The sequence below is a fragment of the Salvelinus alpinus genome, chromosome 10 (genome assembly GCF_045679555.1).
Source record: "Salvelinus alpinus chromosome 10, SLU_Salpinus.1, whole genome shotgun sequence".
Classification (NCBI taxonomy): Eukaryota; Metazoa; Chordata; class Actinopteri; order Salmoniformes; family Salmonidae; genus Salvelinus; species Salvelinus alpinus.
In genome coordinates this window covers 30,717,543-30,736,052 of record NC_092095.1, presented here as the reverse complement: position 1 = coordinate 30,736,052, position 18,510 = coordinate 30,717,543, and the positions used below count along the sequence as shown (strand labels likewise).

Sequence of the window (18,510 nt, the reverse complement as noted above, 5' to 3'; positions counted from 1 at the left end):
CCGCCATGATACCATAGAAGAAGAAGTAGATAACAAAGAAGAAGACTTGACTAGCTCTTGTCTTGTTGCCAGGATCGCGAGAAGAGGGTAAGTTAACGGTTTCTTCAAACCAGCTTGCAGCTGTCATTTTTGTAGCCTGTATCGCTCATAGTGTTCCAAGGTAAGGTTATTTCCAATGCATGCTAGCTAGCCCAACCTTCTACCGCACTTTGAAGAACAAGTTAGCTGACGTTAGTCACCTGGCTTAAGTAGCTAGCCAGCTAGCTTTAGTTTGTCGTTTTGCACATAACGTTAGCCAGTGAGCTACAGTACACCTTGTTGTTTTAGTATGTGAAACTAGCTAGTTTTATGTAGCTAACTACAGTAACTATCTTAGCTACGTAACGCTAGCTTGCTTAGCGTCAGCAAAACTAGCTAACGTGAACTGGCTAGTTACGATGGCTTCCTAGTCAAAAACACCATACAGTACTTGACATTTCACTTACAATTTCACTGTAGCATAGCTAATACCTTTTATTTCCCTGACACATTGCCTCTCCCTCGCTTCCCTTACAGCGTCCTATTTCTTGTTTTTAATGGACTGAATGCTAACCAATCCTTGTTTGGAATTAGGACATGCAGTGAATTCGGGAAGTATTCAGACCTCTTGACTTACCACATTTTGTTACGTTACAGCCTTATTCTAAAATTGATTAAATAGTACCCCCCCCCCCCCATCTACACACAATACCCCATAATGACAAAGCAAAAACAGGTTTTTAGATAATTTAATACATTTGCACCAAAAATGTACAAAGTAGGACATTTACATAAATATTCAGAACCTTTACTCAGACACTCTACCATAAAGGCTTGATTGGTGCAGAGATGGCTGTCCTTCTGGAATGCTCTCATCTCCACAGAGGAACTCATGAGGTCTGTCAGTGACCATCGGGTTCTTGGTCACCTCCCTGACCAAGGCCCTTCTCCCTCAATTGCTCAGTTTGGCCGGGCAGCCAGCTCTAGGAAGAGTCTTGGTGGTTCCAAACTTCCATTTAAGAATGATGGAGGCCACTGTCTTTGGGACCTTCAATGCTGTAGAAATGTTTTGGTACACTTCCACAGATCTGTGCCTCGACACAATCCTGTCTCGGAGCTCTACGCACAATTCATTCGAACCCCATGGCTTGGTTTTTGCTCTGACATGCACTGTCAACTGTGGGACATTTTTATATAGACAGGTGTGTGCCTTTCCAAATCATGTCCAATCAATTGAATTTACCACAGGTGGACTCCAATGAAGTTGTAGAAACATCTCAAGGATGATCAATGGAAACAGGATGCACCGTTGCTCAATTTCGAGTCTCATAGCAACGAGTCTGAATACTAATGTAAATAAGGTATTTCTGTTTCATTTTTAATAAATGAGAAAATAATAAAAAACAGTTTTTGCTTTGTTATTATGGGGTATTGTGTGTAGATTGAAGGACAAAAATATTTAATCCATTTTAGAAAGGCTGTAACGTAAAAAAAATGTGGAAAAAGTCAAGGGGTCTGAATACTTATCGAATGTACTGTATTTCTCTTAAGACATTTCTCAATTCTCAGTTTCACTGATCCAGCCAAGTTGTCTTAACTGCTGTGAGAGTGGTCCCTTGTGGCGGTAGTATACAATGCAGCAGTGTGAATTATGTATTTGATGTACTGCAAATCATGTTATGTCTTGTTTTTATTTATTTTTTCATTTTAGGGGACAAGCTCACTCTGCATCACGTTGCAGTTGGAGTCTGCTGTCCAATCTATCTGGCTTACCCTCAGATCCTCCCTCTTCCCCTCCTGGTTCCTTCCCGAACCTCTTGCTCTCCTTAAACCCTCTTTACTTGGAGTGAACCACCATGGCAGCAGCAAAGCCCAAAGGGCAGAACTCTCTGGCCCTCCACAAAGTGATCATGGTGGGCAGTGGTGGAGTGGGGAAGTCAGCCCTCACTCTGCAGTTCATGTATGACGAGGTAAGAAATAATATTTGTCAGAAGAGCATATTTTGTTGGCTGTTTTAGAAGGCCTACTTTTCTTCTGGATAACAGTTGTTTATGGCCTACATCCAACTTTCGAGGCCAGAGGTGGCTAAACGTTTTGGCTCGAGGGACAGGGGGGAAAAAAATATATATACACACACACACACACAACCAGTCAAAAGTTTGGACACACCTTCTCATTTTAGGGTTTTTTATTTTTGCTATTTTCAACATTGTAGAATACTAGTGAAGACGTCAAATCTATGAAATAACACGTATGGATTCATGTAGTAACCAAAAACGTGTTAAACAAATGAAAATATATTTTTCTTCAAAGTAGCCAGCCTTTGCATTGATGACATCTTTGCACACACTTGGCATTCTCTCGGCATTCTCTCAACCAGCTTCATGAGTTATTCACCTGGAATGCATTTCAATTAACAGGTGTGCCTAGTTAATTTGTGGATTTTCTTTCCTTAATGCGTTTGAGCCAATCAGTTGTTGTGACAAGATAGGGGGTGTATACAGAAGATAGCCCTATTTGGTAAAAGACCAATATGGCAAGAACGACTCAAATAAGCAAAGAGAAATGACAGTCCAAGACATGAAGGTCAGTCAATCTGGTAAATTTCAATCACTTTTAAAGTTTCTTCAAGTGTAGTTGCAAAAACCATCAAGCTCTATGATGAAACTGGCTCTCATGAGGACTGCCACAGGAAAGGAAGACCCAGAGTTACCTCTGCTGCAGAGGATAAGTTAATTTTATTAACTGCACCTCAGATTGCAGCCCAAATAAATGCTTCACAGAGTTCAAGTAACAGTCATATCTCAACATCAACTGTTCAGAGGAGACTGTGAATCAGGCCTTTATGGTTGGATTTCTGCAAAGAAACCACTACTAAAGGACACCAATAAGAAGACTTGCTTGGGCCAAGAAACACGAGCAATGGACATTTAGACCATTGGAAATCTGTCCTTTTGGTCTGATGAGTACAAATGTGAGATTTTTGGTTCCAACCGCCGTGTCTTTGTGAGATGCAGAGTAGGTGAACGGATTATCTCCGCATGCGCGTTTCCCTCCGTGAAACATGGAGCTGTGATGGTGTAGGGGTGCTTTTCTGGTGACACACTATGATTTTATTTAGAATTCAAGGTAGACTTAACCAGCATGGCTACAACAGCATTCCACGAAGGCCTGATTCATGCAGTCTCCTCTGAACAGTTGATGTGTTTGTTACTTCAAATTTTATTGGTCACATACACATGGTTAGCAGATGTTATTGCGAGTGTAGTGAAATGCTTGTGCTTCTATTTCTCGACAGTACAGTAATATCTAACAATTCCACAACTACCTAATACACACATCTAAGTAAAAGGATTGAATAAGTATATATATATGGATGCATGATGACCGAGCGGTATAGGCAAGATGGTATAAAATACAGTATATACACTACTGTTCAAAAGTTTGGGGTCACTTAGGAATGTCCTTGTTTTCCATGAAAACATAGATGAAATGAGTTGCAAAATGAATAGGAAATATAGTCAAGATGTTGACAAGGTTATAAATAATGATTTTTAATTGAAATAATTTTGTCCTTTAAACTTTGCTTTCGTCAAAGAATCCTCCATTTGCAGCAATTACAGCCTTGCAGACCTTTGGCATTCTAGTTGTCAATTTGTTGAGGCAATCTGAAGAGATTTCACCCCATGCTTCCTGAATCACGTCCCACAAGTTGGATTGGCTTGATGGGCACTTCGTCCATACCATACGGTCAAGCTGCTCCCACAACAGCTCAGTAGGTTTGAGATCAGGTGACTGCTGGCCTTTCCATTATAGACAGAATACCAGTTGACTGCTTCTTCCCTAAATAGTTATTGCATAGTTTGGAGCTGTGCTTTGGGTCATTGGTCTGTTGTAGCAGGAAATTGGCTCCAATTATGTGCCGTCCACGGTGTATGGCATTGCAAAATGGAGTGATAGCCTTCCTCCTTCAAGATCCCTTTTACCCTGTACAAATCTCCCACTTTACCACCACCAAAGCACACCCAGACCATCACATTGCCTCTACCATGCTTGACAGATGGCGTCAAGCACTTCAGCATCTTTATTTTTTTTATTTTATTTTTTTATCTCACAAATGTTCTTTGATCTGAACATCTCAAACTTAGATTAGTCTGTCCATAACACTTTTTTCCAATCATCCTCTGTCCAGTGTCTTCTTTTTCCCATCTTAGTCTTTTCTTTTTATTGGCCAGTCTGATATATGGCTTTTTCTTTGCTACTCTGCCTAGAAGGCCAGCATCCCAGAGTAGTCTCTTCACTGTTGACCTTGAGACTGGGGTTTTGCTGGAACTATTTAATAAAGCTGTCAGTTGATTACTTGTGAGGTGTTTGTTTCTCAAACTAGACACGCTCATGTACTTGTCCTCTTGCTCAGTTGTGCACCGGGGCCTCCCACTCTTTCTATTCTGGTTATAACCAGTTTGCGCTGTTCTGTGAAGGGAGTAGTACACAGCGTTGTATGAGATCTTCAGTTTCTTGGCAATTTCTTGCATGGAATAGCCTTCATTTATCAGAACAAGAATAGACTGACGCGTTTCAGAAGAAAGTTCCTTGTTTCTGGACATTTTCAGCCTGTAATCGAACGCACAAATGTTGATGCTCCAAATACTGAACTAGTCTAAAGGCCCGTTTTATTGCTTCTTTAAATCAGCACAACAGTTTTCAGCTGTGATAACATAATTGCAAAAGGGTTTTATAATGATAAATTAGCCTTTTAAAATTTGGATTAGCCAACACAACGTGCCATTGGAACACAGGAGTGATGGTTGCTGATAATGGGCCTCTGTATGCCTATGTAGATATTCCATAAAAAATCTGCCATTTCCAGCTACTATAGTCATTTAAACCTTAGCAATGTCTACACTGTATTTCTGATCAATTTGGTGTTATTTTAATGGACGAAAGTTTGGGGTCACTTAAATGTCCTTGTTTTTTAAAGAAAATCATATATTTTTAACAGTAGTTTACATATGATATGAGTAATGCAAGATATGTAAATATTTTTAAAGTGGCATTATTAAAGTCACTAGAAATCCATTTAGTAAAGTGGTGATGATTTCAAGTCCGTATGTAGGCAGCAACCTCTCGCTGTTAGTCTCTCGGCCCCAGTTTTGATGCACCTGTACTGACCTCGCCTTCTGGATGGTAGCGGGGTGAACAGGCAGTGGCTTGGGTGGTTGTTTTCCTTGATCTTTCTGGCCTTCCTTGTAATTGGGTGCTGTAGGTGTCATGGTGGGCAGGTAGTTTGCCCCCGGTGATGCGTTATGCAGACCGCACCACCCTCTGGAGAACATGGCGGTTGTGGGCGGTGCAGTTGCCGTGCCAGGCGGTGATACAGCCCGATAGTATGCTCTCAGTTGTTCATCTGTAAAAGTTTGTGGGTTTTAGATGGCAAGCCAAAATTCTTCAGCCTCCGGAGGTTGAAGAGGCGCCGTTGCGCCTTCACCACACTGTAGGGATGAAATGGCTACCGGTTTAAAATGCCATCATGTCCATGGCAATGTAATATGAAAGACCTCATTGCAGCCCTTTCACATTACATTGCGAAGGACATGATGCCATTTCAAATTGTTGAGAGGCCTGGCTTTCTGAGGCTGTTGAAGGTTGCCGTGCCTCACTTCAAAGCGAGTGCTGATAATTTTATTTGTTTATTTGTTATCTTAAGGTTGTGTTCATTTAAACCTGCACTAGGGAAGCTTTTACCTCATGGCCACATGGTGACATCTTTAATGTTATTATCTTAATGTTTATGTACACAAAAAGTGCATAGTGCTGCTAATTTTATTTGTTGGTTTTCAATATTAAACTTGGTGAAATGATTTCAGTGTGTATCAGTACTTTTTGAACATTTCCAGCACATTTGAACAATACCGCGATAAAACTTCCTGTGGCGGACTGCACAAGCATTGAATAGTCCCCGCGATATGCAAAGGTTTCAGGGACGTCAGGAACCAATACACGCAGTCAATTAGGCTAGGAAACACTGTCAACACTGATAAATCCACGATAATCGATAATTTCAATAAGCATTTCTCTACGGCTGCCCATGCTTTCCTCCTGGCTACCCCAACACCGGCCAACAGCTCTGCAACCCCCGCAGCTACTTGCCCAAGCCTCCCCAGCTTCTCCTTCACCCAAATCCAGATAGTAGATGTTCTGAAAGAGCTGCAAAACCTGGACCCGTACAAATCAGCTGGGCTAGACAATCTGGACCATCTCTTTCTAAAATTATCCACCTCCATTGTTGAAACCCCTATTACCAGTCTGTTCAACCTATTTCGTATCGTCCGAGATCCCTAAAGATTGGAAAGCTGCCGCGGTCATCCCCCATCTTCAAAGGTGGTGACACTCTAGACCCAAACTGTTACAGACCTATATCCATCCTTCCCTGCCTTTCTAAAGTCTTTCGAAAGCCAAGTTAATAAACAGATTACCGAACATTTCGAATCCCACCGTACCTTCTCCTCTGTGCAATCTGGTTTCCGAGCTGGTCACGGGTGCACCTCAGCCACGCTCAAGGTACTAAACGATATCATAACCGCCATCGATAACAGACAATACTGTGCAGCTGTTTTTATCGACCTGGCCAAGGCTTTCGACTCTGTCAATCACCGCATTCTTATCGGCAGACTCAATAGCCTTGGTTTCTCGAATGACTGCCTCGCCTGGTTCACCAACTACTTCTCAGAGTTCAGTGTGTCAAATCGGAGGGCCTGTTGTCCGGACCTCTGGCAGTCTCTATGGGGATACCACAGGGTTCAATTCTCCGGTCGACTCTTTTCTCTGTATACATCAATGATGTCGCTCTTGCCGCGGGAGAATCCCTGATGCACCTCTACGCAGACGACACTATCCTGTATACATCTGGCCCTTTGGACACTGTGTTAACAAACCTTCAAACGAGCTTCAATGCCATGCAACACTCCTTCCGTGGCCTCCTACTGCTCTTAAACGCTAGTAAAACTAAATTCATGCTTTTCAACAGATTGCTGCCCGCACCCGCCCGCCCGACTAGCATCGCTACTCTGGATGGTTCTGACTTAGAATATGTGGACAACTACAAATACCTAGGTGTCTGGCTAGACTAAACTCTCCTTCCAGACTCATATTAAGCATCTAGAATCGGCTTCCTATTTCGCAACAAAGCCTCCTTCACTCACGCCGCCCAACATACCCTCGTAAAACTGACTATCCTACTGATCCTCGACTTCGATGTCATTTACAAAATAGCCTCCAACACTCAGCAAATTGGATGTAGTCTATCAGTGCCATCCGTTTTGTCACCAAAGCCCCATATACCACCCACCATTGCGACCTGTATGCTCTCATCGGCTGGCCCTCGCTGCATATTCGTCGCCAGACCCACTGGCTCCAGGTCATCTATAAGTCTTTGCTAGGTAAAGCCCTGCCTTATCTCAGCTCACTGGTCACGATAGCAACACCCCCCCCCGTAGTACGTGCTCCAGCAGGTATATCTCACTGATCATCCCCAAAGCCAACACCTCCTTTGACCACCTTTCCTTACAGTTCTCTGCTGCCAATGACTGGAACAAATTGCAAAAATCTCTGAAGTTGGAGACTTATCTCCCTCTAACTTTAAACATCAGCTAAATAATCGCTGCAGCTGTATACAGCCCATCTGTAAAAAGCCCATCCAATCTACCTACCTCATCACAATTTTGATGTCGTCACTATTATTCTGAAGGAAATAGGAAACCGCACACTGCTCTTGATAGTATCACTGATCTTTTAATAAGTTTACGTATCGGCTTCACGGCCTTCATCAGAGCTTTATTCTACAATGTAGAAAATAGTCAAAATAAAGAAAAACCCTGATAAGAGTTGTCAACTTTTGACTTATATTGGTCCATTATCATTTCTACATACTCTCAATTTAGATGTTTGCATTAGGGATGCACCGATGTTGATGTTCTAGGCTGATGTATACACACAATTACATTTTTCTTTTTATTGCCTTATTAACTATTGTAGCACAAACTGCAGCCATATTTCTATGTTCTTAAGGCTAATTAGAAAATGGCAAATGACTTGAATATGGTAATGCTGTAACTATTTGCAACGGTAAGTGAAATGTTTTCAGAATTGTTTTGGGATGTTCAGGATAACGTCAGGGAAGCTCATCAGGCAATTACTGTTTGTGTAGGAAAGGAGATCTGCAAGCCAAATTTGTATGAAGAGAACAGAAACCGCTCTTTGTACGAACCGCTTTGGTGGATATCAGAACCAGTTACATGAGTAACCTCCATGAACTAAGCGGCACATTCGGTTGATAAGAAAAGATATACATTCCTGGAACCTTCTGGTGGTCTAAACCAAACGTCAGTTTGGCCGGCCTTGATTCTAGGCTGATCTCATTTCCCCAATTTTGCAGTTGTGTGCATGAACTCACTTGGTAGTAATTTATTGTCTGTTGATGCTACCCCCTTAGTTTGTTGAGGACTATGAACCAACCAAAGCGGACAGCTATAGGAAAAAGGTAGTTCTGGATGGGGAGGAGGTCCAGATAGACATCCTGGACACTGCGGGACAAGAGGACTATGCTGCCATCCGGGACAACTACTTCCGCAGTGGGGAGGGCTTCCTCTGTGTCTTCTCCATCACTGAGGCAGAGTCGTTTGCAGCTACAGCAGACTTCAGGTTGAGCAGCATAACAACTCCATGTAGTTACATATCATAGTCCCATAGTTGTTACATGTCATAGCTCCACTGTCATCTAATGACTCTGCTCTGCAGGGAGCAGATCTTGCGGGTGAAGGAGGATGAGAGTGCGCCCTTCCTCCTGGTGGGGAACAAGTCTGACTTGGAGGACCGGCGGCAGGTCAGCGCGGAAGAGGCCAAGGCGCGTGCTGAACAGTGGGGCGTGTGCTACGTGGAGACCTCTGCCAAAACCCGTGCCAATGTCGACAAGGTGAGCCAGATGGGGTTGCATCTACCATCCAGGGCTCAGCATTCTGCTCCCAGCTCCTCTGCATTCACAAACTGCAGAGTAGGTTGTCTTGGATGTTACATAGTAACATGGTGCCATATCTGTAGACGGACTGTGTTTATACTCATCTTTGCAGGTTTTCTTTGACCTGATGAGAGAGATCCGAGCGAGAAAGATGGAGGACAGTAAAGAGAAAAACGGCAAGAAGAAAAGGAAAAGTTTGGCCAAGAGGATTAGAGAGAGATGCTGCATTTTATAGTGACAAGGGGGTCAGTGATGACTGCTTTGTGTATATAAATATTTCACCTATTTTTGCATTTTATTTGTGCCCATAGAAGCCCCTTAATCCTGGTTCTGGTACCTAGGGATTCTAGTCTTGGATCAGAAGTAACTGGTTGGTTGAACAAAAGGTGAGTGGCACTGACTGTGGCAAGTGGTTCATGGACAGACTTGGCAGTCCCATAATCCTTGTTGCTCATTCGATCCTCTATGCTCTGACACTCCTCAAACCTGCAGCCTCTTTAGTTCTTCTGGACCACATGTTAGAGATGGCACAGAGTTAATGTGGTAAAAACATTGGGCTTGGCTCTTTGTAGGCTGATTTAAATATTTTTTTTTTTTTTACGTGAATATAACAAATTCTTATGGCTGCAATCCTGGTAACGGGATGATACGACAACAGCCAGTGAAAGTGCAGGGCGCCAAATTCAAAACAGAAATCTCATAATTAAACTTCCTCAGACATACATGTGTTTTATACCATTTTAAAGGTAATCTTGTTGTTAATCCCACCAAGTGTCCGATTTCAAATATGCTTTTCAGCGAAGCACCACAAACGATTATGTTAGGTCACCATCAAGCCACAGAATAAGCACAGCCATTTTTCGAGCCAAAGATAGCAGTTACAAAAAGCAGAAATAGAGAAAATTAATCACTAACCTTTGATCTTCATCAGATGACACTCATAGGACTTCATGTTACACAATACATGTATGTTTTGTTTGATAAAGTTCATATTTATATAAAAAAAATATTGAGTTTACATTGGTGTGTTACGTTCACTAATTCCAAAAACATCCAGTGATAGTGCATAGCCACATCTATTCAACAGAAATACTCATCATAAATGTAGATGATAATACAAGTTATACACATGGAATTATAGATATACCTCTCCTTAATGCAACCGCTGTGTCAGATTTCAAAAAAACTTTACGGAAAAACCAAACCAAACCAATCTGAGACGGCGCTCAGAACTATAGTCAAATTAGCCGCCATGTTGGAGTCAACAGAAACCAGGAATTACATGATAAATATTCCCTTACCTTTGATCTTCATCCGAATGCACTCCCAGGAATCCCAGGTCCACAATAAATGCTTGATTTGTTCGATAATGTCCGTTATTTATGTCCAATTAGCTACTTTGGTTAGCGTGTTTGGTAAACAATTCCAAAGTCACAAAGCGTGTTCACTAAAACGTGACAATGTCCAAAAGTTCCTTAACAGTCAGTAGAAACATGTCAAACGGTGTATTGAATCAATCTTTAGAATGTTGTTAACATACATCTTGAATAACGTTCCAACCGGAGAATTAGATTGACTTCAGATGAGCGGTGTAACGGAGGTCCTCATGTGAACGCGCATGGTCACCTCATGGCAGTGATGACGAATTCTCCTCTCATCCGGCCCCCCTTCACAGTAGAGTCATCAGACAAAGTTCTACAGACTGTTGACATCTAGTGGAAGCCGTAGGAAGTGAAAACTCATCCATATCTCGCTGGGATTTCAATGGGAGCTTGGTTGAAAATCCACCAGCCTCAGAATTTCCACTTCCTGTTTGGATTTTCTCAGGTTTTTGCCTGCCATATGAGTTCTGTTATACTCAGACATAATTCAAACAGTTTTAGAAACTTCAGAGTGTTTTCTATCCAATGCTAATAATACTATGCATATATTAGCAACTATGACTGAGGAGCAAGCTGTTTACTCTGGGCACCTCTGTGCACCTTTCATCCAAGCTACTCAATACTGCCCCTGCAGCCATAAGAAGTTAAATGTAAGCATACCCAACAAGACCATGGTCATGTTATGACTGAGATCTTGAACAGCCCCAAACCAAGAACATTTTCCTATTTCTGAGGGACCATTTCCAACTGGAATTATTTGACACCAATGAACCTGATTGAATGAGAGGAAAAAAGCCTGCATGCCTCCAGGGTTGGGTTTCCCAAAAGCATCTTAAGGCTAAGTTCGTTAGAAATTTCGTAGGAGCATCGTTAAATCTCAGCGCTTTTTCACAAAACCATCATTACTAACTTTCCATTTGAAAACACTTGTATCTGCTTCAGACCACTTGTAGAACAGCTAAAGTGTCAGAATATCTTTTGCCCTCCCGCATAACTTTACACACCATCTCAGAAACGCAATCAAAGTGTTTGTCTCTGACTGCCGTTAACTTCATAGTTGAATACAAATAGTCTACAAAGTTTGCAATGCTACAAACAAGCGAAGCAATGACAAAACGTGTTTCAAATGAAAACCGAGATGACTATATTGTAAGATGGATATTAGACTACATATTTCAGTCATATTGAAATTACTTTGTTTTAATCAATTGAGTTATATTTTTCTAATTGTTCCAAATCTGGTTTAGTCTATTATTATAGGCTAAGCTGATCATACTTTCTGTAGGAGCATGTCCTTCATCACTATTGTATATTCTTTCTAGGCCCAGGACTAGTTAGGCACTGAATTATTTAAAAAAGAAACCAAAAATCTAGATGTACTATTGATGCATACACTCTTAAGTTTTCAAAACTTCAAAATCGTATACATAAGCACACTAACAAGCTTTGTTCTCCTCTGTTGTGAGGGGAATCACAGTTTCATTATTTACACTCCCTTTCATTCATTCTTGGAGAGAAGACCAATTCTTTGGGTTCTCGTTCATTATGGTAGAAGGGTGTGAAACTTTACAGTTTACCTGAACTTGTTTGGTAATTTACCTGTCCTTTACTTCATTTACTTTTTCCATTGGAAAAGTTAGGTCCTGTAATTAAGGAGCATTACCAGAAATCACCATATTCTCTGTCACGTTCTCTCTTGGTTTCTATATCACCCAGTCCTTTCCATTACTGCTGCCTCAGACCCACTTGTTACAGGCTGGGTCAACTGGATTATATCTAAACATGTCATAGATCTTTGGTCTTAAAGGGCTACTGCACTTCCTAATTTTGCCTTGTTTTAGACTTGGTTCATTAAGAAATGCTAGTTTCCATGACTGAACTCAAACGGGAGTTGGTTTCGCGGTCTGGTTTGATGTAGGTGTCTCGTGTGTTCGCAGATGGGAAGAGTTAGCCAATTAGCTTCAGCCGGCTGGTGTGCTACCTTGGCAAAGTTGGTTTGACTTTGGATAGCCTATCTCTGGGAATAGTAGGGACCGTCTAAGTTACACAATGTACATTTTAGTTGTCTCATTAAATGCTTTCAATATTTGTATATGAATTTCTACAATTTATAGTTGGTTTGAAGTTTTTAAATCATTGAAATTTAGAGATATTGTCCCATGTACACATCCTGTATCGCATACGGCTGTGATTGGGAGTCCCATAGGGCGGCGCACAATTGGCCCAGCGTCGTCCGGGGTAGGCCGTCATTGTAAATAAGAATTTGTTCTTAACTGACTTGCCTAGTTAAATAAATGAAATGTCCCTGACTAGCCCCATAGGCATTATGATCAGGTAGTGTGGAGCTGTGCTCCGAATTGATGATTACTTGGGTGCTGGCTTGTGGGCAGTATTAAAATAAACTCAACACACGGAAAACATATGTTAATCTTCATTCCGTGACATATAATTTTTATTATTTTTTATCGTCTCGCAAATATCAGTTTTGGACAAATACACTTAGTAGTACATTTTGACACTAAATGTTTGACTCGATGCTACTTAGGCCATATTTTTTCACCCCCCTTTTTCTCCCCAATTCAGTCATATTCATTTGCGATCTTGTCTCATCGCTGCAACAGGCTCGGGGAAAGGCGAAGGTCGAGTCATGCGTCCTCCAAAACATGGCACGCCAAACCGCGCTCCTTAATTAACACCCGCCCACTTAACAAGGAAGCCAGCCGCACCAATGTGTCGGAGGAAACACTGTTCAACTGATGACCGAAGTCAGCCTGCAGGCGCCTGGTCTGCCACAAGAAGTTGCTAGAACACGATGAGCCAAGTAAAGCCTCCCCTAACCCAGACAACGCTGGGCCAATTGTGCGCAGCCATATGGGTCTCCCAGAAGAAGTTGCTTTTTAGGGTCAGTTGCTCTTTAAGGTCCTCTGAACTTTTTTCTTAAATACTGCACGTTTTTTGGCAAGCTAGTTGTGTTCAATAGGCAGGGAAACAAAACATTTTGAAACCTGAATATTTAGTTTGTGTAGTACCGCCAAAGGTTTTCTCTGAACATTACCCTGATTCATGTCACAACAGGCTGGTGACTTGTGGCTATGCACCAAAGATGACCATCTCTGCCACCATAGTTAGAGCACACCGTCTGCAACTACATTTTCCATAAAGACCGTTTACTCTGCAAGGCTTATCATGCAACTATTGAGTGACTTTAATGCAACCTAGGGGTTTTTATTTTATTTTTATTTCACCTTTATTTAACCAGGTAGGCTAGTTGAGAACAAGTTCTCATTTTACAACTGCGACCAGGCCAAGATAAAGCGAAGTAGTGCGACACAGAGTTACACATGGAATAAACATACAGTCAATAACACAATAGAGAGAAAAAAAAGTATATATACAGTGTGTGCAAATGAGTTAAGATAAGGGAGGTAAGGCAATAAATAGGCCATAGTGGTGAAATAATTACAATTTAGCAATTAAACACTGGAGTGATAGATGTGCAGAAGATGAATGTGCAAGTAGAGATACTGGGGTGCAAAGGAGCAAAATAAATAACAGTATGGGGATGAGGTAGTTGGATGGGCTATGTACAGGTGCAGTGATCTGTGAGCTGCTCTGACAGCTGGTGCTTAAAGTTAGTGAGGGAGATATGGATCTCCAGCTTCAGTAATTTTTGCAATTCGTTCCAGTCATTGGCAGCAGAGAACTGTAAGGAAATGCGGCCAAAGGCAGTGTTGGCTTTGGGGGTGACCAGTGAAATATACCTGCTGGAGCGCGTGCTGCTATTGTGACCAGTGATGGCGGGGGCTTTACCTAGCAAAGACTTATAGATGACCTGGAGCCAGTGGGTTTGGCGACGAGTTTGAAGCGAGGGTCAGCCAACGAGAGCGTACAGGCCGCAGTGATGGGTGGTATATGGGGCTTTGGTGACAAAACGGATGGCACTGTGATAGACTGCATCCAATTTGCTGAGTAGAGTGTTGGAGGCTATTTTGTAAATGACATCACCGAAGTCAAGGATCGGTATGTTTGGCAGCTTGAGTGAAGGATGCTTTGTTGCTTTGCTGCGAAATAGGAAGCCAATTTTATTTTGGATTGGAGATGCTTAATGTGAGTCTGGAAGGAGAGCTTACAGTCTAACCAGACACCTAGGTATTTGTAGTTGTCCACATATTCTAAGTCAGAACGGGCAGGTGCGGCCAGCGATCGGTTGAGGAGCATGCATTTAATTTGACCTGCATTTAAGAGCAGTAGGAGGCCATGGAAGGAGAGTTGTATGGCATTGGAGGTTAATTAAGTGTCCAAAGAAGGGCCAGATGTATACAGGATGGTGTCTGCGATCAGAGCGCCACCAGCAGCAAGAGCGACATCATTGATATATACAGAGAAAAGAGTCGGCCCGAGAATTGAACCTTGTGGCAGCCCCATAGACTGCCTGAGGTCCGGACAACAGGCCCTCTGATTTGACACTGAACTCTATCTGAGAAGTAGTTGGTGAACCAGGCGAGGCAGTCATTTGAGAAACCAAGGCTGTTGAGTCTGCCGATAGGAATGTGGTGATTGACAGTCGAAAGCCTTGGCCAGGTCGATGAATACAGCTGCACAGTATTGTCTCTTATCGATGGCGGTTATGATATCATTTAGGACCTTGAGCGTGGCTGAGGTGCACCCATGGCCAGCTCGGAAACCAGATTGCATAGTGAAGAAGGTACGGTGGGATTCGAAATGGTCGGTGATCTGTTTTATTAACTTGGCTATCCAAGACCTTAGAAAGGCAGGGTAGGATATATATAGGTCTGTAGCAGTTTGTGTCTAGAGTGTCTCCCCCTTTGAAGAGGGGGATGACCGCGGCAGCTTTCCAATCTTTGGGGGTCTCAGACGATACGAAAGAGATTGAACAGGCTAGTAATAGGGGTTGCAACAATTTCGGTTGATTATTTTAGAAAGCGAGGTTCCAGATTGTCTAGCCCTGCTAATTTGTAGGGGTCCAAATTTTGCAGCTCTCTCAGAACATAAGCTTTCTGGATTTGGGTAAAGGAGAAATGGGGGAGGCTTGGGCAAGTTTACCGTGGGGGGTGCAGGGCTATTGACCAGAGTAGGGGTGGCCAGGTGGAAAGCATGGGCTTTCTGTTCCCCTCTGATGCTCACACGCCACGTTAGAAAGGAAGGTCACAAAAAAACATTATTTTGCCCCCTTAGGAATATAGTTCAATAACCCTGTCGAGCCTTTCCACTCCCTATTTAATCTTGCTCTTGTGACTGACTGGGTTCGAACCAGGTCTCCTGCATGTCAGAAGACTGTTAGCCCACTTAGCTAAAGCCCATTGGGATGAATTCAGGAAGCTAACACAAGTCTTCAAGTCTCCAAGTCTCCAGCAAGGTTACTCATCAAAAGAGTATGGTTCATCAAACCACCTCGGTTGCATTTTATCCCCTTTAGACCTCGTACTCGGAGATTATGGCACCAATATAACTGTCTGGGTTTTAATTCAGGCGTACTGCACGACACTCTGTGGCAAACCGAAGCAGAACGATCTGGCCTATCAGAGCCCTTCTAAGGATAGCCTTTCCACTCCATAGCCCTAAGGACAGCCTTTCCAATCCTATGACATTGCTATTAAATTATATTCTTATGGTGGCCAAATTGTGGTTTTTGTGACATTCCCTTCTAACGTGCCTTGTGATCATAGAGGGGAGTAATAATAGCTTATAGCCAAAGCGGTTCAAATGTTAGAGCCAAACTCGTGCGAAGAAAATGTATTCAACATGCCACATTGGCTTCAGTAACCGCCAGAAGTTACTGTTTACCACAGCGAGCATTTGATTCGATCTCTTCTTTACCTTCCCAGGTTGGCAAGGTGATGTTGTGAGGTACTGTATATAATGAGGTACTGTACATAATGACGAGATGGTCTTGTCTGCGCCGTTAACAATGGTAGCTGTTGTTCCAAAAGCGGGAAGGCAGGCAGACTGCTTATCACTGTATTGTTATTGACGAGAAATTCACACTGTCATTAACATTGATGCCTTGATGTCCATTGTGATTGTGAACAAGTAGACCAGAGTTTCCAAAACTCGTTCTGCGGTACCCCAAGGGGTGCACGTTTTGGGTTTTGCACTAACACTACACAGCTGATTATTTGAATCAGCTGTGTAGTGCTAGGGCAAAAGCCAAAACGTGTACCCCTTTGGGTCCCAAGGACAGAGTTTGGTAAAACCCTGAAGTAGACTATCCCCACACCTAGATTAACAGTTATATGCAATGTTTGGAGTACCCCTTTTTTTTCTACTTTTTTTTGAGCCTCAAATGATGTTTTCCTTTTGACTGAATTCATTGTTATTGGAATTTCATCAGACATTACATTTGACTACTTCAACTCTTTAACTCTTACTCACCATGTCGAGACTTGACAGTTCATTCAGCTTTTGTATTTTGATCATGGAGTTCTGATCATGCAATTTAAGAACGCGTCATGTGTCTAAAACTACATTTTAAATGTGTCCACATTGTGTCTGGTTTCCCTTTTCCCATGCTATATTCAAATGCCAGTATGCATTCTGCAAACGGCGGAACAGGATAAATCTGACAACTTGATGGCTGTAGCCTACTAGCCAGCTAACCTCTGTAACTAGCTAGCAAGCTACAGGACACACCTACTCATTCCAGGGTTTTACTTTATTTTTTACTATTTTCTACATTGTAGAATAATAGTGAAAATATCAAAACTATAAAATACCACATAGGAATCATGTACTAACCAAAAAAGTGTTAAACAAATCAAAATATATTTGAGATTCCTCAAAGTAGCCACCCTTTGCATTGCTGACAGCTTTGCACACTCTTGGCATTCTCTCAACCACCTTAATGAGAGTCACCTGGAATGCATTTCAATTAACAGGTGTGCCTTGTTAAAAGTTCATTTGTGGAATTTCATTGCTTAAAGTGTTAGAGGCAATCAGTTGTGTTGTGACATGGTAGGAGTGGTATACAGAAGTCCATATTATGGCAAAAACAGCTCAAATAAGCAAAGGGAAACAACAGTCTATCATTACTTTAAGACATGAAGGTCAGTCAATCTGGTAAATTTCAAGAACTTTGAAAGTTTCTTCAAGTGCAGTTGCAAAAACCATCACGCGCTATGAAGAAACATCAACTGTTCAGAGAAGACTGTATGAATCAGGCCTTCATGGTCGAATTGCTGCAAAGAAACCACTACTTAAGGACACCAATAAGAAGAGACTTGCTTGGGCCAAGAAACACGAGCAATGAACATTAGACAGGTAGAAATCTTTCCTTTGGTCTGATGAGCCCAAATTTGTGGTTTTTGGTTCCAACCGCTGTGTCTTTGTGAGACGCAGAGTAGGTGAACGGATGATCTCTGCATGTGTAGTTCCCACCGTGAAGCATGGAGGAGGCGATGTGGGGGTGCTTTGCTGGTGACACTGTCAGTGATTTATTTAGAATTAAAGGTACACTTAACCAGCATAGCTACCACAGTATTCTGCAGAGATACGCCATCCCATCTGTTTTGCACTTAGTCCCACTGTCATTTGTTTTTCAACAGGACACTGACCCAACACACCTCCAGGCTGGAGAGTGATGAAGTGCTGACCTGGCCTCCATAATCACCCGACCTCAACCCAATTGAGATGGTTTGGGATGAGTTGGACCACAGAGTGAAGGAAAAGCAGCCAATAAGTGCTCCGCATATGTGGGAACTCCTTCAAGACTGTTGAAAAAGCATTCCAGGTGAAGCTGGTTGAGAGAATGCCAAGTGTGCAAAGCTGTCAAGGCAAAGAGTGGCTACTTTGAAGAATCTCAAATATAAAATACATTTTGATTTAGCACTTTTTTGTATACTACATGATTCCACATGTTATTTCATAGTTTTGATGTCTTCACTATTATTATACAATGTAGAAAATAGTAAAAATAAAGAAAAACCATTGAATGAGTAGGTGTGTCCAAACGTTTGACTGGTACTGTAGTTAGCAACGCTAAAGGGATTTCTTACAGATTAGCTTAACTAGCCAAACAACCTTGTTTTTCTAATAAATTCTAGCCAACTAGCTAATTGAAGCCAGCAAACATCTTTCTTA

The 18,510-nt window shown here is 42.1% G+C and overlaps 1 protein-coding gene across 8 annotated transcripts; it reads left to right on the top strand.

The window, feature by feature from the left end:
• ralaa (v-ral simian leukemia viral oncogene homolog Aa (ras related)) lies at positions 1 to 18,366 on the top strand. 8 transcript variants are annotated; one of them, XR_011666451.1, is made up of 7 exons: positions 1 to 87; positions 1,730 to 1,988; positions 8,510 to 8,718; positions 8,815 to 8,989; positions 9,144 to 9,207; positions 9,343 to 9,417; positions 17,976 to 18,366. XR_011666451.1 is itself a non-coding variant. In XM_071328820.1 (6 exons), exons 2-6 carry the CDS (start codon positions 1,875 to 1,877, stop codon positions 9,351 to 9,353), a joined length of 573 nt encoding a protein of 190 aa, XP_071184921.1. In that variant the 5' UTR covers positions 1 to 87; positions 1,730 to 1,874; the 3' UTR covers positions 9,354 to 10,081. The 8 variants fall into 8 exon arrangements, 2 of the variants coding, with proteins under 2 accessions (XP_071184921.1, XP_071184919.1); XR_011666450.1 differs by having other exon boundaries at positions 12,351 to 18,366; XR_011666449.1 differs by adding an exon at positions 12,351 to 17,880 and having other exon boundaries at positions 9,144 to 9,417.
• The last annotated feature ends 144 nt before the right edge of the window (positions 18,367 to 18,510 follow it).